The sequence below is a fragment of the Streptopelia decaocto genome (assembly GCF_964273445.1).
Source record: "Streptopelia decaocto genome assembly, chromosome: 7".
NCBI lineage: Eukaryota > Metazoa > Chordata > Aves > Columbiformes > Columbidae > Streptopelia > Streptopelia decaocto.
The window spans coordinates 11,682,094-11,704,089 of NC_138661.1; the positions used below are offsets into that span (position 1 = coordinate 11,682,094).

The 21,996-nt window shown below is 38.2% G+C and overlaps 1 protein-coding gene across 9 annotated transcripts in view; it reads right to left on the reverse strand.

Annotated features, from left to right (window-relative positions):
* TRAF3 (TNF receptor associated factor 3) overlaps positions 1–21,996 on the reverse strand; it is a 74,394-nt gene that overhangs the window by 19,222 nt on the left and 33,176 nt on the right. For 6 of the 9 annotated variants that reach the window (XM_082057846.1, XM_082057847.1, XM_082057845.1 and 3 more), the window contains 6 exons: positions 15,893–16,149; positions 12,811–12,862; positions 10,471–10,575; positions 9,394–9,561; positions 4,410–4,490; positions 1,729–1,803 (listed from right to left, as the gene is read on the reverse strand). In XM_082057846.1, coding sequence (XP_081913972.1) covers positions 1,729–1,803; positions 4,410–4,490; positions 9,394–9,561; positions 10,471–10,575; positions 12,811–12,862; positions 15,893–16,134 — 723 coding nt within the window. In that variant the 5' untranslated portion in view covers positions 16,135–16,149. The remainder of the gene's footprint in view (positions 1–1,728; positions 1,804–4,409; positions 4,491–9,393; positions 9,562–10,470; positions 10,576–12,810; positions 12,863–15,892; positions 16,150–21,996) is intronic. The other 3 variants (XM_082057852.1, XM_082057851.1, XM_082057849.1) reach the window with 1 other exon arrangement.

The following is a 21,996-nucleotide window of genomic DNA, read 5'->3' on the forward strand; positions in this document are numbered from 1 at the left end:
GACATCGAACCAACACTACATATTTTGGTTCACGGATGCATGTTGCAGAACTGTAGAGAGAAGGGAAATCTACTTGGGAATTTACAAAAGTCAGGAATACATTTAATACAGCAAGTGTTTTATACAACTGCTATGTATCTCCATCCAGTGTGTCAGATACATCAGAGGCAATAAAGATGAACAAGATTTATGAAATGAATTGTATTTTAGAGTCTTCTGTGTAGCTTTACAGTAAACAAAGCACAATAAAACTCTTGAGTCGTACAAAATCTAAAATGTCCAATTCCCCAAACCATAATTTAAAACTTTGGTTGTATTTCACGAACAGCTTCATAAGCACTAAATTTTCCCTCTGTCAAGTATTAAAGACAAATATTTAAGATCAATTTATCATCATTGAAACTACCAGCTTTACAAACCACCCTGAGAGATATTACAATGCCTAATTTGTCATTTTCTTATCATGATTGCTGGTATTCAGATTTGCTGCCTCTGCACAACCTATAAATGCTGTTACAAATAACCACTATATCAAAAGTTTACAGAACACACATAGATCATATACAGAGTACATAAGATGCAGACCACGTTACTTACTTTATTTGTATTGTGTTGCATTACACCTACTTCAGTAAGTGTTTTGCAATGCAGAGTATATTAGCTTTGATGGTAGATACGCTGCAAAGCAACTGCAAGGGTTTCAATGATCCTCAAGGTATGTACTCTATATAAAATACTAAAAATATATATGTGGATATATGTACATATATGCACACATATACATACATAAAATGAATGGCAATACATACGACATAACAGCGGGCAGGGTTACAGCATTGATCAGTTCTACCGCTAAGAGCATTACTGTTAACACTTTAAGTGATAAATGCTCCTTATTTAAGAACCTGCAAACACCCGCAGGAAGGAGTTTACTGAGAAGTGTTGCTGCTTACAGTTCTTGTCTCTTTAAGTTATCACGGGCTAACTAATGAATCACACTACTTGATAAACTCCATTTTTTCCTGTCAGCAGTTTCTGAAATTTCCTGACTAATCTCTTCATTATATAAGCATCCAAATTCCCCAAGATATAGGGTAAGGGAAGCAGAATATTGGAAGAGACTGGAATAACACTACTGAAACTACACTCTGAGGTTTGGCTGGGTTTAATTTTTTAAAATATTGCAGGAATTGCCAAGATTAAAATCTAAATCTTTTTTTTCAGAAGTAAATTTCATGCTATGCCTTGATTATACACCTATGTGCACGCAGACATATGAATGCACATAAAAATACATGTTTTAAGTGCGGTAACCTATGCTTAACCTTAATAAAAATATTAAGACACACAAATGAGAGAAAATATAAACATATTTAGCTCAAGAAATTAAATACTTTCATAGAAACAACTAAAGTTACTACCCTGTCTTCTGGAGAACAAAAGTAACTTTCCTCTTTCTTTAAGTTAAAAAGTTCTTCAAATGTATCATCTTTCTATTTCAACAAGATGTACCTAATAACTGAACTCCCAAACCACTGCAGGAATGTGTGGGATTTTTATATTGTTTATTTTAAAATGCAAAACCAAACATCTGCTGCATAATCACTTGATGCATCTGGATGACGTTTTCTTAACCAAGACTAGAGAAGTCCAGAACTTTTATGTCAAAGAGTTAGGTTCTATTTGCAGACTTTCATCAATTGGGAAGTATAATTGTTATATACTGACCTGAAAAGTGCAGCCATAACGCTTAAAACTACAGGTACTTGGGGCATTAATACATTCTGACAAATGTGCATTCAACTGCAATAGGAAAAAAATGTGAGTTTTGGCAAGACGTTTGCATGATAATGCTCAAAACATAAAGGGCACAGGTTATCAGGTTTGTATCGTGTGCCACTTGCAGAACATACAATACATGTGTGTATATTTTCTCCAGCCTGACCTAAAGTGCAAATACTATATATACACATATGTAAACCACACGCACATGCCAATACAGTATACAGTGTGATACACTTAATATACAGTGAAACTTCTACTAAAGACTGTTTCAATAGGCAATCCAATTAAAAAAAAAGCAAACAAAAAGAACACAATCTACAATTATTTATATTATTTAATTTGACTTCAGTGAACAACTGATTTTTTTCCAACAAGTGATTTTTTACCAGTGTTCTGAGCAAGTCTTAAGATCGGTTTCACTGTAGTAAAGTACATTTTTTCTAATTCTAATTTCATGAAGAACCAATTTTTCAAAACATAACATGCAATTCCCTGGGCCCAAATTTAACGGTTATATTACACAAAAAAGACTAAACAAGTACTGCATGAAACAGACAGAGAATTTTAGAATAAGTACAGTTAAGTAACTTTAAAAAATGCAGTACACAGAATTAAAACTCATTAGTAAAATGCCTGCATTTTTCACAGATTGAGATTTATTCCAGTATCTTGGATTATTATGAGCACAAACCACTTTTCATTTAAAAATAAACCAGTTCACAGAAGCATATACATATATACAGACAGCAGCCATTGCAGCACAGAGGGCAGCAGCTGGATGCAAACTGCCTAAAAGTTGGAGCAAAGAGCCATTTTTGGGAAGGATAGCGCAACAACACTCTCTCTTCAAAAAGGGGATCTGCAGTGTTTATTTCCCACAAAGCAGAAAGGAGCCGGAATCCAGCTCCTCAGCTGGCATCCCTCTTTCAGGCTTCAAAATCGCATTTGAAATTCCCACCCCATAAGCCCCACGTGACTCAGCTCATCCACCTCCACGTAAAGAAGAGCTGAACCAATTCTGCTCTGATATACGCCTATTACGTTCTAAACACTATCTGCAGAAATTCGCGGTGTAGTTTCAAAAGACACGTGGCTCAGAAAAAAATTCAGATCAAATAAGAGACAGGTGGCATAACAGGTTTTACAAGAAAGCCACATTTTTAACTTCTCAAAACTAGAAGTCTGCCAAAGAGTTACAAATTAAACACCAAAAATTGCCTTTTATTCTAGGTAAGATAGAAATATGATATTCACGCTACAGAATTTTCTCAAACTGTTAGGCAGGCATTTCCCCATTGTCTGCATTAGAGTCGTTGTCCCTAACCATGCAGCTAAGTAATACATACATTTTCACAGTATCAGAAAAAAATTAAGCAACATACAGCAACAGATGATGCAGGGCAAGATGACTATTTAAAGTGCTGTTTCTACCAGTGGTTTCAGAACCCAATTCTGACTAGATGTGCAAGGACCCAGGCTTTAACGGGTCGATTCTTGTTAGCACTCAGATACACCTCTTCTCAAAGTAACTGCTGAAGCCAAGATTTAAGATTCAAGAATATGCCTAAGTGCTCCAGAACCAGGATCTAAACTCAGAAGCACGCACTTATAGAACTGGCTCATATTTTCTCTTCTCTTAGCAGCTCAATTTCTCTTAATAGCTACAGTATCTATCATGTATATCCTTGGGGAGAAGGCTGCCCCTGTGCTGGGCAGATGCTTTATCTGCCTTGTGCACTACAACATAATTAATAATTTACAAGTGTAACTGAGAAATAGGACAAATCCAACTCAGGCAATAAGTACCAGTGAAAAGAGAAAAGCTTATCCTCAGAAACTGCACTTTTCTTAACTGAGGCTTACAGAGTGCTGAAGACTTAAATAGGCTCTTTCCATCCTCGGTGAGTAAATTCTTTTTTTAGGAAAAAATAACGCACATCAGCTTTGACAGATGCTACTTATATCTTTCAGTGCACACGAACATGGGTCTGTTCAAACACAACAGGTTTTAATTTTTTTCTTTTAATCTGGTCTATATATTACTCCCAGCTTCTATAAATTAAGAGAAATTTTTATGCATTGTTGCATTTGGCTGTTGGAATGTTGTACTCCTATTATCCTGTATCTTACACTAATTCTTTAAGCATCAGTTATTATTTTTTTCTCAAATTTAACAGATTTAATTATAATTTAAGTTTCTACACATTTATATGATTTTTCTAGTCTTTATTGACTCCTGCTAATGTGCACTACATTTTAATCCTCTCTTTTTATTTTAATATAAGTTAATTACCTCAAGATGCTGCTCTATTGTGCTCAACAAACACTTCAAATGGGGGAAGGGTAGGGGGAGCGCTAGTAAAAATGAAAGCAGGAAAGACATGCGCTAATCTTGGGCAAGCCAAGTGTAAGAATGACACAAAACTAAGAAATTAATTGTTTTTAGATAGTTTTTCAGCAAATCATTAAAGATACAAGTGTTATCACACTTAACTGTGTGGTAGAAAAAGCTTTTCTTTAGATCTCACATTTTAATAAAGAAATGGCTTCTGGCAAAATTCTTGCGAGATCTTACTAAAAAAATCATTTCATTTTTCAGCACAACACTGGGCATGACTTCTTACCTCGCTCCTCATCAGTGTTTTAACACTACATTTATGAGGACATGAAACCATGACACACGGGCAGTCTGTATCTTCATGTTTCTACAGAGGAAAAAGCAAACAAACCACAAATCAGCTCTTACTCTGAAATTAAAGAATGGACTTACCTGCAAAGAAACCATCCTACAATTATTTAGAGAAACAAAAACAAAACCAAAACACACACACACACAAGATTTTTTCAATGTTTATCCCAATTGTGCAGAGTTACAGAACTGCAATTGCTCAAACGTCAGTTTAGGCTTTTGAGAGACGTGTTGATATTGCAAAGCAAAAATAAGGGTTTTCCAGTGTTTTCCCACAAAGAGAAGATATATTTTCTTCCCATTTTATTCTTTTTACTTAGAGCAATGAAACAATAATAAAAGTCAAGTTTTCTTCCCCAAGAATTACTCTAAAAATGGGCATCTTTAAGAGCAAGCAGAACCACTGCAGGTGTCCTTTTTAGTACAGGCACACAGCGCATGGAAAAGCTCTTCAGAAATACACTTTGCCCACTCTCAGAGAATCTCTCTTTCCTTTGTACAGATATTGCCCTTCCAAATAATCTTATAATTTTGATTCCCAAACATCTGATGCCAAGTCTCACTGTCATATACCCGAGGGTCAAAAAGATGTTGAAATTTTATCGTGACGCTGGGCAGGTATATTGATCTGAACCCACATGATGACAGATACTTCAGTACAGGTATCAAACCACATCACCATAGGGCAGGAAGAAAACCAGGCCCAAACTAATTGAATTTACACGACTTCTCAGCTTTTCTCAACAAAAAGAAAAATCTGGAAAAAATAATTTGTTTCATATCAAGTGACATGTCCCATTCAACTTGAAACAAACTGTTTCATTTCTGTCACTTAATAAAACGAAATGAAGGTCTAGACAGATAAGTCTGTTAGAAAAGGAGGACAAACAGCCTGCTCTTTTTGCCCACTAATGATGTCTATTTTTCTGAAACAAAATCAAGATGTAAAGGAGACCCAAGCTTTTAGATGTGAAAGGCCTTGGTCCAGAACTGTCATAAACCTGCAAATATTTGAGCATTTATACCTCCTCACTGTTAAAAACAGATCATCAGGTACGCTGTTCTAAAGTCTATCTTGCCATCCTTCTTATTTGCACTAGTTCACCCAGCGCAGCATGTGTAGACAGTCACAGTGACAGAAAGCAAGGAAGTCTCAGGTGTTCCTGAGTCACAGAGCTGGGACAGCCTCCCAAAATGTGGGGGTGAGGAGCCAGCTTCAGCCCCTCCCCATCAGGACACAGACACCCAACCAGGAGCAATGCCAAGAGACTGACAACGTCTCTCCCTCTCAGGGTGACTGTGGTACTCTGCTTGGGGACAGACCTTTTAGCAGAACCTGTTACAAAAGGACAAGGGGTAATGGTTTTAAACTCAAGGAGGCTGGACATGAGGAAGAAAATTTTTACAATGAGGGTGGTGAAACACTGGCCCAGGTTGCCCAGAGAGATGGTGGATGCCCCATCCCTGGAGACAATTCAAGGCCAGGCTGGACGGGGCTCTGAGCAACCTGATTTGGGTGAAGATGTCCCTGCTCATTGCAGGGGGGTTGGACTGGATGAGCTTTGAAGGTCCCTTCCAATCCAAATAGTTCTATGATTCTGATAAGCATTGGCCCATAGAACCACTTCTGCTCAGGCTCCAGAACTTGACCTGGGACACCTCATTCTGAACACATCTATAATCATGTTGAGGAGAGATATCACACGTTACCACACAGCTTCGGGAGCCTACTGCCCTACAAACCTCTTTAATGGTTTATCAACTAGAAAACTAATACTCCCTTCTGACATTCATTCCCTAATTTTAACTTACTCTCTTTTCTAACCTACCCAAACTATCTGGCAAAGGCTATGACATTGACTCCTGGTTCATGATAAAAAGGCAACATACAACTTCTTGTGAGCCTTCTCTCCAGTCCTCCTCCTCACTCCTCATCCCAGAGCTCACTCACTGAAACCAAAGGGAGTCTTTCCAATTACTTCACTATATACCAGAGTAATCTCATTCCAGTGGCAAAATCCTCTCCCTGCCAACCAGCTCAATTCGCACAGCCGAGCACAGAAACCCCAAAGCTGAAGGCAGCACATAACACGGGTAACACCACATGCAGGGCACCTGGCACAACTGGGGGAAGGAAGGATGTTAACATGGCTCCCCAGTGAATCCAGTACCACACTGGGAACGCTTTTGGTTCCAGAGCAGTGACAAGGGAGCAAGATAACAATGTCTCCTGTCTTCCCCAGTGGCTGGCCCAGCCAGCTCGGCGGCCTTTCAGACGAGTGAGTCCAGACTGCCTTGGCAGGGTCTGCCTGGGATGGGGTGGCAGTGAAAAGCCCAGACACTAATGCTCTCCTTCCACATCTGTATCATACTACTACCATTCACATATCAGCTCTCTAGAAGCAGCACTTCCAAGTAGTTTTGTGGATAATCCACAGAAAAAGGCAATAACTCAGAAGCATCTCAGGCTATTAATTCCTGTTCTAACAATGCACCATCTTTATCTGCCAGGAGTTACAGGATGGGAAAGGTAGCTTTGTGACCAAAAAAAACCTGCAACTTTTTAGATGGTTTAAACAAAAGAAAAGGAATTAAGAAGTTAACTGACTTAGTGACAGTACAGGCAAGAAAAACGAAATCTAAAAAAAATGTGTACTAACATTGTCAACTGAAGAGTCTGCCTCCAACAACGGGGATTTCCTACCCCACAGGTCATGGGATTCTATGAAGACATGAACCATACACGTAGTCCGGTAAAATTATTTTTGTTTCCATTTGCATACCTTTTTTCTCGGTACGCTCCCTCTATCTGCATTTTCAGTTCAAGTCAGTGAGGCCTGCTTCAGTCATTATTACATTAGAGAAAATTTTAGGCTACAGAAGCTCAAGATGAACTCAAGCTGTGGGTGACAAGGCTCAAATGAGAATTCAAAAGGAGCCTGTCATTCAAACTTACAGTCTCATTAAGCTTCTGATTCTCATTACCAAAGTGCAATGAGGTATCAGGCCACAACAAATAAAACCATCTGTATTTCTATAATGACTGAAATTTTAAAAATCTAGGCAAAAAAAAAATTAAAAGTAGCAGTCAATTGGTAATCTTCTACTCATGGAGCTTTCTGTATCTTTAAAACAGCATGGAAGCAAAACTGTCCTTTTTCTATGTACTGCAACATATAAGCCAATAACAATATAAAATAATGTAACACTCCTTGGAAATGTTCTGATTTACAAATGCAGATTTGTTTAGAACTTTTAACGGCAGGTGAATAGCGGTACCAACTTTAATACAATCCAAACAGTGACATCTCAACACAAAACTACATTTTAACAAACCTCTTTGGCTCTCTGAATAAGCCCATTCTATTACCTCTTAAAGCAACTCAGAATTCCACCACTTAAGATTCTGGAGAACAATTACTTTATTTACAAACACTGTTTTCTGTATGTCAGAGGAATACGCCATTCCTGTTTCCAACACATCTGTCTAAAATAGGTTTCGCTGTGAATTAAAAATCTGACAGACTAAAATTTGTCTCACCTTCTGAGTATCTTGAAAGCTACCGCTAGGTTCAAAGATTCATAAACGTTAAATTCATCAACATCTGATAAAAGATGCTGTTCTCAAACTAAAACATTGTTCTCTGTTCCTCAAAATGTAAGGGTATTTCAGACTCCCGCAAAAAATTTAACCACATTCTCCTATAAAAAGAAACTGCCTACAAGGAATATGTGGGCATGTTGCTTAGATATGGAAATCCAGTTTGTACAAGACGACATGTTTAATACTCACTGATTTCATCTGTTAAGACATTACACATTTTTTAATGTCACTCTTTGCTTCACATCAATTCCCAGCCTAAAGAAAATTCTGTGAGAAGTGAACCCATAATCTAACTAAATCCATTTTCACCTACATATCAGAATGTGCAAGGATAAATACAGTGCAAACTTAATTTTCTCTGTGTATTTTCACATTTCAGCCACACTACGCTACGTCATGCACAATTATTGAAGTACTTGCCTTTGCAAGTATACACTCAGACAACTGAAAGCCAAATCCAAATCAGAACTTGGTGAGATTCTACCTCTGCTTTTTTGTAATGATTTCTCTGAGCAAAGAATGTTTCTCAACATTGAAAACTTATTTTTCACTTGTGTTCTTGTGTATTGTGTGTCAGATGAAGTCTCACATCACTCTTACTAGACTAAGAAGGTCCAAAATCCAAGACTGTCAGACTATGGAAACCATGTAAACAGAATTTTTTTTTAAATGTGAAAATTACAGCAAGAGACATATGGCATAATAGAGTTCAGTGTGAAATAATGCAAATACAGTCAAGCTACAATTCAACATGTAAACTAAATATGATTTTCTCAACCTCTGGTCTATGTTTCTAACTTACAACATGCTGCCTGTCAGACAAACTACTCGCATGTGAAGAACAGCAGTAACTCTGTCTGGGCCTGTCATGTACCATTGCTGGCTATGCCAAGACACAATGTGTTTTTACACAGTTTCCTGCTTTCCTCTCATTAACAGATCCCAAGAAGGATTATGTAGAAAGATGCTGTTTCCCCAGTCAATTGCTATGCTTATGCTTTTCCTGCACATTTAATCATTATGATGGTAGCTGCATTTATTATATCAATTTAAGCAAAATAAAAAGCATAGCAAAAAATACTTTAGTATCAATATTTTGCAGTGGGTGTGAATTTGTTTTAATGCGGTATCTAAACATCAGAAAAAAGAAAATGTCAGTGCAGTAGTTGATGTTTCTGCAGAAAAAAAATGTTTTGAAAGTCAGCTTATTTTCTTTTTAGACTTACTAATCCTGGCTGAGAAGCCAAGGCTCTACTGGCAGCTACACAGAAGCACAAGAGTTATTGTTCCACATTAAAGTATGAAAATACTGCACCTGCAACATAATCATTGGGACTTGGCTTTTACAGTATTTACAGGTTGTCTCTCGGTATTTACAGGTCTTCTCTACATGGTCTGGCAAATCTTTTCTCAGTATTTTTTCTTTGCAATCAGCACGAGGACACGAGAGTTCTTCAAATTGACAATCAGTTTTCAAATGCATCTGAAAGATCAAAAAGAGAAAACAGTCAAGCCAACTAAGTTTTGTGCATGTCTTCTTAGCCCTTGAGCCATCCCACGTTAAATAACTCCAGAACCAAAGTAAGTAAATTTATTTTGTGCACTCAGTTCTGCAAGAGCAAACACTAACAAACATACTCAGGAATCATTTCTGACTTTACATTTGCTTTACCTAGGCAGCAGATTTCACTGTATTATAGATGTATGCAAGCTAATTTTATGCTAAAAAGCATTCTATCACAGTCCAGAATTCCACATAGGCTATTTAAACAAAAGGTGAGCCTTCTTTGTCAAGGTATATTATTCCCCACAAACATAGATGCTGCTTTAAGTTGTTTAAGAACCTGAGCTTGCTCACTCAAAGCAAGTTTAAATACCTACACATCTCACTGCAGACTGCTGTGCAGCAACCCCTTCCAACTGTTAAATTACTGGATTACTGCTATGTTATGCCATCATGCCACAAAGCTAAAAGCTATATGGTTCAAGTCTGGAGAAGCCAAAGGTTTAACTCCATGCATAAACCACCACTTACATGAGAGGACTAAGAGTGGTAAATAAAAATATACCAAAAAGGAATTCAAATTTCTCGCGTTTGTAAAGTACACATTAAGATCTTCCTGAATTTCACTTCTCCCTCCACTTTTCATTTGCTTCATGCATTTATATTTCTGAACTTTGGTCCTACACAGTCATAAGACTTTTGACTATAATTCCTCCTGACTCATTGAAAAGCCAAGTTTTTAAAACATTTAACTCTATTCCAACATTTATAAATAACATTAAACACTACCATGAGCAAGTCAAGAAATGGACTGGGGGGTCAACTTGCAAGATTTCTTCTCATTCTTTAACTCAAAATGAAGCTTATTGACTATGCTAGATTACTTACCAGTAATTGACCCAAAGATAGTTGTTCTTTACAGCCCTTGTTTTCATTTCTGCAGTATATTTGAAGGGCAAGCAGTTCTCTCCTGCAACAATTATCTTTAAATACCTGAAAAAAAAAAATCACTTCATTTTAGAAATTTAAAACCAAGTTCAAAAAAAAATAGAAGCTATGCAATTTGGCTACAGCAGTGTCATTTAATTCTAGTTTTATGTGTCAGAAATAAAATCCTACAATTCAATTATTCTTGAGTGTGCACATCACTGAGATTCCTCCACTACAAAGCAGCCCAGTGAAAGAGAATATTTGGACAGATGCTCTATTACTGTTTCACTTTTGCTATAAATACAATAAAGAGACAGGTACAAGAAAGGAATACATTCTTTGCTATTTGCTTGACAGTAACAGGCATGCATAAGGTTGAACTCTCTGCATTGTTTGGGAAACTGGTGTATTAGGGACAAAACCATAAGATAAAAAAAGAGTCAAAGCGCCGTGGTTCAGAGAGGAAGGATTTCATGGAAGGTAGTCCCATGATGACTAGACTGGTTAGCTGGAACACCTACTTGCATTTCAGTGGTAACACATAATTAAAGACGTCCTAAGGTCATAGACTGGAGGAGGTTTATTATTTCACAGATAATCAGGCTTTAACCATCTCTCCATTTTATTGTTGATAAGCCTCTCCAGCATTTTTTGTCTATAATAGAACCACAAGAATTTAGAGAGCTCAGGGTTTGGATTTTTCAACTTTTATGGGCGATACCCCATTGAAGATAAAGAGACAACGTAGCTGCACTCTCAGGAAGCCCCATTGCTAAGGGCAGGAACTGGGGATGAGGACTGAAGACCATTATTGCTATTTTGAATTCCAAAACAAAGGGACCGGTTATTTTGCAATTGCTTTCGTGACCATTAAGAAATATTGAAGAACCAAGCCCAACCTGTGACTACTTCTCTGACAAGAGTTCTGTGATACTGTGTACGCTACAGGGATACTGTAATTACAGAACAGTTCTACATGCTAACATTTAAGAATTATGTTCAGGTATGTCCACAGTGACTATGAATCTATCCCCAGTACCAGTGAAGAAGGAAATGCTGCAGCCATTCTCATCTGATCTCATCTGACACAGGTCACCGATTTCTTTTTACTTTTCAGATGCATATGAGAAGTTTAATGAATCAAGAAATCTCATTTGAATAATTTGCTGCTACCATAATATTTTTTCCAAAGTAATTCACAGGGTTACTCAGTACAGTTTTGCTGACTGAAATCAAGGTAAGAAGACAACTTTTAAACCGTTTTCCAAAGACTGTCCAAAAGCCCTCCAGCAGTTTTGGACACTGGCATTCTATGGGAAGAGAGAGGCCTCCAGCTTCATGAAATCACACACTTGCACAGTTAAGTCTAACACATATTTAATATACACCGTCCTTCTCCTGTTTTAGATATATCTAAAATTTCATAACAAATGCACATATTTATGTATATTGGGAGCCAGAAAGTCAGAGTCATAATGACAAATAAAGTAGACATCATGACTGTTTCTCTGAGGTCTTGGAGAGCTCATCAATGTCAAAACTGAATCATGCTCTGCACTGTTCAGGGAACTATTTTGATTTAAGGAGTGATTAACGTACCCACCAACATTTTCTTGAAATGGTTACTATTACAAATATTTACTTAGGGACAAAAGACTATTAACACAAATAATTTACTAAACACTGGAAAATCTGATGTAAAAACTGCATAAACTGTGTACACTAAGTCAAAAAGAATCTTCTCTACCCTCAACCCTTCAAAGGCAACACGAAGTTTTGCTGTGAAAAACAGTGAAAAGGACATCGGTGAAATAACCATATAATAAGAATCTGATTCTATTACAGTCACACTGTAACTCCACATTGTTCTGGTTCCAGTGTGGTTCACATAACAACACACTGTAAAAACAGATTAGTGAAAACAGTAGACACTGGTTCGGAGCCAATTCAGGAGCAAGGTTTGCCTAGATCTGTCACATCTCTGCATTTACAGGAGATGCAATATCTCTTATCATCCTCCCACTTGATAGGAGGACAACTGCACTGTGTTGCTGCAGCTCCCAGCTATGAAAACAAGATGTGACACCTGGCTGGACCATTAGGGATGAAGGTGACATGCTGTTTTCACGACAAATGAGCTGTCTTCCTATATAAAATACACGGTTTAGAGTTTTGTTATAAAACTATCTTCCTCAGGTAGCTTATTAGGCTTATGAAATAATCACCATGGAGCAATAATACATCTTATGTATGCCACACAACCAAATACTCTTGAATAAGAAACGATGTTAACAATACCTTGTCTTTTACTATGCTTTCTTGACAGGCTGTACATTTTGGACTAGAAGAACTGGAGAGAAAAGAAAAAGAAAAAAATATTTTAACTCATCTGAACTTCTGTAGTACAAAACTTTCCATGTATGAGGCACTTAATTATGATTATTCGATATATTTTAAAATCATTAAAAGTGGATGCAGTTCATTATCATGAATAACATGATGTTATTTCAAAAAACTTGAGCACTGAGTTTTCAGTGGACAGTCTGGCATTCCTAAGGAAAGAAGACCCCCCCAATGCCTCCATCCAACTGCACAGTGGTCTTCTTCGAGGTGGTAAATTTCTTTCCCTGTTTCACAGTCTGCACTTGATCCGCAATTTTCGCCACTTCAATAGGCAAAATATTGTCTATTTAGTTATCCAGTCCTTTTTCAAACACCACCTAATTAAACTTTACTTTCTCTGACAGTCAATTATACATCATCTTAGGGTAAAAAAAAGTATTTATATCTGTCTCCTGCAAGTCTATTCTGGTTTGAGCATCTGTTACAAACCCTTGCTCTCTCCTTTACCAGAACTGTTGCCCTGCAGCTGTTTTGGTAATCTAATTACCAAACTTGTGATCTCTTAGACAAGAGGTAGGTTGAGGAGCAGAACAGCCTGTGAATAGAAACAGAACTGAACTGAGTGTAGGAAACCTGGGTTCCTACAGCCATTTTTGGCTCTGACCAGCTGTTGTAGTTGTAAATACCTTCATTCCTTTTGAGTTCCTTTTCCCCATGTAAAATGGGGATAATCATACTGATCTTCCTTGTAAAGCACTGAGATCTATGGATGAAAAGCAGTAGGTAAAAGCTAGGTAAATTCTTTTGTAAAGCAACTAATTGACAGGCTACGTAAGTTGTGGTTGCTAGCAGCAGTGCAAATCAATGTGAAGGGCCAAATAAGTTCAATGATGTTATACAATCAGTATGGTTATTTCAAACCATCTCACTTGCTTCTGCTCCTTGAACGGGCCATTCTGTGCCTCATCATATTTCTGAGCATCTTACCTTGCAACTTCAATATCTGTAATATTTTTCTTAAGTAAAAAAAAACCCCACCACACTCACAGAGAGGAAACTAATCTACTTGAGGGCATATAGTGTTTGAAACAATGTCATGCTTTCCTTGCTTATACTGAATTCACTCAAGCATCCCACTCATTCTTTTAAACTACTGCTGCATACTAAGCAGACATCTTAACTGCATTATCTACCCTGACTAACAATTCTTTGTCCTCAAATAACCCTGGAACAGAACCTGCTAGTATGTCATCAGTGCGTGTGTGCAGCAGCATTTCAACACTGAATGAAAAATTTTTGTGCCAACTACAGAAACAATGTAAACTTATTTTGCTTCCAGTTTTATGGCATGCTTTTTATTTCTCAAAAGAAGGAATCATAAATTTAATTTTAATAAAGGATTTGTTTGCAACAGGCACTTAAACATAGTGAAATAACTCAAATGAAAGAGCAGTGTGGTAGATGGTCTTACCCATGTGTCCTTTTAAATAACAGACTGGTTGGAAAGTCGAAAAAGGCAAAATTATGTGTATTCTAGCTGCATCATAATAAGCATATGTGCACGTCTCACAGCAGGGAAGAAAAACTGCCCAAATTCCAGCAATGCCAGAATTGTTACTGCTTAGATTGTTAAGGATCTGCTCTGTCCATCTGCACACATACAAGCATGGCAGCTGTTTGCTTTTCTGCAGTCACTGTTATTAACCATGTAAGAGTCTTCCAAAAACATATATTCAGAAAGAAATAACTGCATTTCTTAAATATAAACTACACTTCACTTGAAAACGTGTATTGAAAGAAGAGTTGGTGGGTGGTTTTTTGTTGTTTTAAATTTGACATGCTGTAGGACGCAACCTACAAGAGTGGATTAGTGAGCTATGAGCCCTTGTATTTGCACAGCACAGAGATTACTCTTTATCATGAGACAGAGTAGTGTAACATCCTCCAATCTCTTTTGCCATGCAGCATGTAGTCTTGATTTATATCTACCTGAGATTACAGTATTTCCAAGTGAAATATAAAGGAATACCTGGAGTCAGGATGGTCACAAAAAGAAAACATATCACCGAGACCTTCCAAAGTCAAAACCTCTGTTAGTCCAGCGTCAACATCCAGTGAGCTCAGTCTCTTCTGTACTTCTGCTTTCCCACTAGTAAGTGGAAGTATTGACTGCTTATTTACCCCAGGAGATTAAAGCTTGGAGAATGGCCTCCAGTCATTAGACCAAGTTTTGAAATTGCGCTGCTGAACACAATCAGTAGCAATGCATCAAAGCTGAGAGGCAAAGAAATGTACTTCTGCTGATGCACAGATATTTATTAATAGCTAGATACCCCTTGAGTGATTGCACTTTTATTCTCACATAGACTGGGAAAGATTGGATCTGTCAGCATTCATTTTACGTCTATAAGATTCACTCGCCCACTCTGCACTCTGGCCCAAACATCTCGGTAACAGAGAAGCCAGCCGTCCTTCCTGACCCTGCTGGAGCCACACAACAGAAAGACCCAGGACATACAGCTGGAAGGGTTATGGGGAAAGGGAGCTCCACAAGCAGTTACGTTTACGCAAGGGTCTCACCACTCAACTGCAAGACTGTGTACGCAGCTGGGTGAGGTACTATCACTCTAAGCTGCCTCTGCAGGGTCACTTCCTCGCACAGCCACGATTTACTGAGTCTATTTTACACCAAAATAGCCATGTGAGCAGTCACATGAAATAGTTACTCCATTTAGGCTCCACAGGCAATTAAATTCTTACTTAAAATGTCACTACATGGGATTAAAACACTTCAACAATGTTGCTGTTTCCAACAGCATTGTTGGAAAGCTTAGTTATCTCATCCTGACCCAGAGTAGAACACAAATGTTTGCACCAGCATATGGATAACAAATAAACAAGTAAGCAACAAGCAGAAGGCTGCTTTGAGCCAGGGAAGCAGCTTAAGCTATTCCTAAAACTACAAGTGTCCACACTATTTTCAGCAGTTCACAAGATTTAAAGGTATCAACATGTTTTATCATAACAAAAGACATACCTCAGCAAGGCATTCATGCAGGTTTCACAGAATCTGTGTCCACATTCAGTCTGTTTAGGATTGCATAAGATGAGGTGACATTTTTCACATTTATACTTATCTTCTACAGCATTCACAAATTTCTCTTTGTAGCCACCTTGCTCTGGAACATAAATTGATGCTGAAGGACTGCGATCAGGATTGGCCCTTTGTTGTACCATTTCTACAGATAAAGGTGGTTCTGTCTTCTTACTGGTGTCCATGCTCTATGATAGTTTCTGTGAAGGAAAAACAAGAAAACCTCTGAGAAATTAAATCTCTTTTTCCATTTAAATGAAATAAATGGAGCACCTCTGAGAGACCATGTGAAAAAAAAGAAAGCACTAAGAGGTGTGTGTTCACACATTATGTGAACATAATACATACATAACTGTGTGATATATTATGTGTAGCATATCTGTAAAATACATTTTTCAAAGGCCAAGCAGGTCAACAACTAAAACCTAATCCTGTAAGCAAAGTGTTAGTTAATTATGGGCTTCAGCTTAGGAACAAATAAAAACAGAGCTTGCATTCTTCCATAATTTTCTCTCTCTTTCTGAAAAATGTCCTTAATATTGAAGTTATATCATTGGAGGAAGCAGCAAGGGGTGTGGAGAAGGCGCACAGGTACAGTACCGCAGGACACTACTCAGATGCTACTGTAAAAAGCACACAACCATCAGTGTCCTATACATGATATCTGGAGTCTACACAGGTCCACTGCCTACTTTTCCTCTCTGTGCTGTGCAAAGTATAAGTCAGGTTTAGAACAAAACAACAGATTTTGACTTATTAAATGCTTTCCAGTCTTTTTGGATACATCCCCACATGACGAGAATGGGTGATACAAGTCTGACTGACAGAGGAGAAATGCCTACATAACACGGCCACTTGAATAATTCACTAGGACTAAGCACAACTGACAGGCAGCCGAGAAAATAATTAACGCAGTTGAAGACTGAATTATAGTACATATTATATTGGACTATGATTCTTCTAAGTCAGCATGCAAAGCAGTAGTAGAGCAACAGAAGAAGAATACGCCAGGTTAAATTTTAAAACTTTCTTCAATCATTTCCTTGCTTGTCTTGTAGTCAAATAAGCCTAAGTGGTCTTAAAAAACCTCAGCACATGAAGGAGAATGCACAGTGGGAAGACACAACAGCTATTTGCGTAAGAGAAATGCCTTGATACTTACAAGAGAAAGGCATACTTGAATTCTCCCTCCATGCTAACCGATTCTGGAAATATAAAAGTGTTCCACTGCTCTACAGTTGCCTCAGCTGCTGCAGTTATAGTTCAGCTTTAAGCAGCAGAATGAAGAAGTGAGGCTCAGTTCATTTCTCAATTATAAAAGGATGTCCACCAATACCACAAATGGAGTCAAACGCCTCACATCCCAAGTAGGCAAACCTTCTTGTACACGGGTTTTGTGATCTTGTCTTCCCTTGCTGAGCCCAAAACAAGTACTTGTAATTAAATGTATTATCTTGTAGATCATTTTGGCATCTATAGCTTTGGTATAGAATTCTCCATGGAGACTAAACAGACAAGGAAATTTCTTTCATTTCTGATGCCAACTGTTATTTCTAGAAACAAAAGACAAAATCATTACAACCCGCTGCTGATACCATTTCATGTTGTTACCAACACCAGCTGAGCAAGGGTAGTGATGCTGAAAGACAAATCCACACTTCATTGACCCCTTGCCCCAAGGGAAAGCCTCTCTGTATCTCCATCAAATACACAGAGAGCCCGAGGAAACCATCCTCGTAACTTGGTACATAGATCCAATTATTTGGTCTTACTCAAAACCACCCCCCAACCCCCCCCCCCAAAAAAAAATATCTACAGTAACTGAAAGGGAAATAAAAATACTGGCCCATAATTTGCATTAATGTCTGCCTGTTCCTTGTGCACTCTTTAAAGACTGCAGAGTCTGATGTTTTGGTAGAATAATATCTTAAAAAACAAACAAACAAACACACAAACAAACAGAAAAATGAAGGCTGAACTGAAAGTAACTCGCACTTCTCATTAATGAGGAAATTCAGATTATTTCAGACTAGGAAAGTAAGCAAAGCCTGAGCTAGAGTTTCAGCAGCAAGCATAATTTATTTTATATATATATAATCATGACACTGAAGAGGTCATTCAGGAGACTGTAACCAGCACACAAGAAATTAGATGTGACGCTGAGAAGAAGAGTCTGAGAGATAAGGAGGTTAAGAGAAGTGCCAGGAGTGAGAAAGGAACACAGCTGACGAAAGCCGTACGGCTTCAGAGATTGCCCAAGACACAACTGCCATTGCTGAACATCTGTGGCTGCACAGGGGAACCCGGGCATGAGCTCAGGACCTGGCACTTTATTGTAGTTTTAAGATAAAAAGATCTTAGCAATAGAGGATAAAAAGTGCAACTCCATAAGGATCCAGACTGGTGAAATCTATGGATTTGCTCCCTGTGTGCAACTGTGGGAGAAGCTTCATTTGGATCCCGCAGTTTAGGAATTTTATAACACATACTAATGCCTCTTTTCCCTCTGCAACTGAAATTTTTTAATATCATAATCGAGACCTCTGCTATTCTGTTGGCTCTTGAAGTCAAGCCAAATTCCAAGCGTGTTGTCTGGTAAGAAAATGGGGCATGTGATTTTCTTTAAAAAGCCAGAATAAAACAAGGCATGGCCTGATTCTGACCCACATAAGAAATTCAGAAGAAGAGGCACTAAAAGATATTCTGAAGGGAGAATTGGCAAGTCAAAAGAGCACAAAGTTCCTGAACTTCTAAGTCATACAACGCAACTACTGAACATCTGTTTTCCCTTTAAGTTTCTTCCAAACAAAAAGGAGCTAATGATCAGAGATGTGAAGTCTTCCCACAGCACCATTTCTTCATGGAAACCGAATAATTAGTCACAAAGAGGCAAGCAGGGGTGAGAAGGAGAATATTCAAGATTTAACTGCGAAAGAGTACCGAATGCCAAATGAGCAGCAGGTGAGAGTTTCATAGAGACATGAAACTGCTCAGGGGCTGGGACTGTCAGCTGGTGAGAGAGATTTCATACCCAAATGAAGTGCACAGGGCTCCACTTTTCAAATTGACATATTGGATATCTTGTCACAGAAGACTACCAGAAAGCACACTGATAAATAAAATTTACTATGCAATATGCCTAACAGCCAGATTTGTGTGCCACAGCTTTTATATTTCTGTTTTATGAAGAAGTACATCAGACCAGAAAAGCTAAACAAGCGCAGCACCAGAGTAGCCAGCTTAGTGAGGAATTCTCCTCCACAAAACTCTGAAATGCCAGGAGTTTCTTATGCAGCAAAACTAGGAAGCCATTCATGAAGTACTGCAGCAAAACACAAGAGAGAACTGAGCTTAAAAGAACACCAAAATCTCCTTATTACAATGACAGGGCTGCATATAACAAAGGGGTGGGGAGACATTATGACTATCAAACTGCACCCACAAATCTGTAGCTATAGAGCCTCATGCATGAGTAACAGGCTCTTACACCTGTGTATGAGATCAGTGGTGAACACAAGTGCAAATATTACAAACATTTCAGCAGCCACCCTTTTGCAAACGGCTTTCTGTTATGGTTTACATACCACTACAAGGTGTCATCTGCAAGGTCTCCTTTTCCTTTTCAGGAACCTTTAACAGCAGGACTTGGATTATAGCCCCATAACCATGTTTCAAACTGCCAACAAGATGCAATTTTGAAGTCACACCTCGGTAAGATCCTACGCACTTAGAGCAATGAAGATAACACACTTCCAGAAAGCAGGGAGAGGAGTCTGGCTAAAACATCCGAGATGGGCTAGTCCTGCTGGGGCCTGTGGTCCCAAAAGCACGGCCAGCTGCCAGCAAGTCAAACACTCTGGTTCTTCTTCAGCAAGCTAAATCTTAACTCCTAATTCACTACCATATTTCTTAAGCTTCAGTTTCTCATTCCTGGGACAAATCACAATAAAATAATACGACTTTTAGATGTCTTTTGAGACTGTTAAATCTTGGATGATCACCTTTCAGGACAAACAAACACACACAAAGAGGTCTGTTCATCAAAGTTAGTTCTGTCCACTGCTGATTACAAACTTTAGCCACCTGTCCTGCAGCCCATACATGCTTATATTCCTGCTCCTGCAGAAGGACAGAAGCAGAGATTGTTCTGGTCATCATACAGGTGACACATTTTGCTCCAGGTCTGTCATGTCTCACTGAGCTTCATTTTTGTCACTACTCTTATTCAACACAAGTGGTACTCAAGTATCTGAGGCTGGACCTCAGGTAATATCTCAGCCTGCTAATGCTGTAATAAAGGTTAAAGCATTTTGTTGTTACTTAACTCATATTAACATTAGTACAGAGAGTTAGAAACTGGAAGCAAAAGTGAATTTACCGAAAAATATGTTCCGAGAATTAGAAAGCTTGGGAGTTCCCAAACAAGAAGCATTTTGGTCTTTCCTTGTTTAAGCAAGGATGTTTAAACAAGGATGCTGTTTTCACCACAGAGAAAGCAAACGTCCTAGAAATCATTTGCTTTTTGGGAACAAAGCCAATTTGCAATATACAAATACCATAAAGTTTCTATAAAAATTCAAAATAAATTTGCATCTAAAAAAAAAAAAATAAAAAAGAAAAAAAATTTAACTCTTATGTAATCCAAAATACCCCCCCCAAAAAAATCGATTGCAAAAGGGACCACAGGATTTGGCAACTAGCAACGTCTGCACAAAGACAATTTCAATATATCGATAATACAAAGCAAATAAGCTTTTGCTAAAGTTTTAAAATTCAAAAGGTCAAGAAGTTATTTGAAATAAATGTTTTTGTAACACTACCAGAGAAAAAGGTAACAGAAGACACAACCTAGTGTAGTTACTACTTAGGACAGAAAAGCTTTTCGATCAAGTTGCAGTTCGCATGGAGAACAGAAGTTACTCAAACAGAACAGCGCTGCATGCACAAAATCTACATGAAGCTCTGAAAAAGAAACCTGGATCTGGGCAGGGAGCTGAGGATCACAGCAGAAAAGTGACCAATGAGATGATTCAAACTTTCTTCAAAAAACAGTTTATATATTTTTTATCTAAAAAGTGTAAATCCACACAAACTTCAGTGTTTCATCGTAAGTAGGTCATTTCTTCAGTAGCACGGGGTACATTTTTTAATTCTAGCCTTTAATGAGATAGGGCTTCTGATTGCTGTGCCTCTTCTCCCAGCCTCTCAGAAACACTTGGGAACCAACTGGACAGATAGGTTTCATGAAAATGAGCAGCTGCGTGGGGAATAGAAAGAGAAACTTAATGTAGTCTTCCAGTGAGCAAGAGGCTGTATAGGTGCAACCTCAATCATCAGCACCTCGGTGTGCTCTATCACCTGGCCAGTCCGTACAGAATTGAACTCACACCAGCCAAGACCACCCACCCTCTCTTGTCTGGGCAAACGTCGTGGTCTTAGTCTCCTCTGACATTATAATGGCAGGGGGTGGGCTGGAGGTCTTTTTAATTTTTTTTTTTTTAATTGAGGATGGGGGAGTAGGGGTGAAAAAGGGACGTAGAGCACAGATTAGTAGGAAACTAGACTTCATCAGTTTCACTCTTCACAGAATTTTCTTCAGTACTTTACAGGATACCCTGAGAGAGCCAAGTAACCAGGTACCTGGAGCGGTGTTTCCAGCTCTTCAGTCTTCCTAGCCCATGTGCTTTCCATCAGCAAGAACTATTGCTTCAAGCTATCACACAGAAATCTTTATCTTAAAATTAAATTCTTAATACAATGCGAACTTTTCCTTTCTTTTATTTGAGTATGTTATAGCTTCTAATAAATTCCTAGCACATACTTACTGAAAAAAAAAATACATCTTTCTTTCAGCATCCTTTAGACAAGGCTTCTGACTTGGTTCTGCTGCTACTTCTGAGTGTGATTACAATACACAACATATACTGTCATCCCACGATGACTGGTTAAAAAATAACGCAAGCTGAAAGCAGTATAATGGTGACAACATATTATCAATTTATTCAGTGCACACATGTCAAAAAAAATTAAAGCTGAGCAGGGAAGCT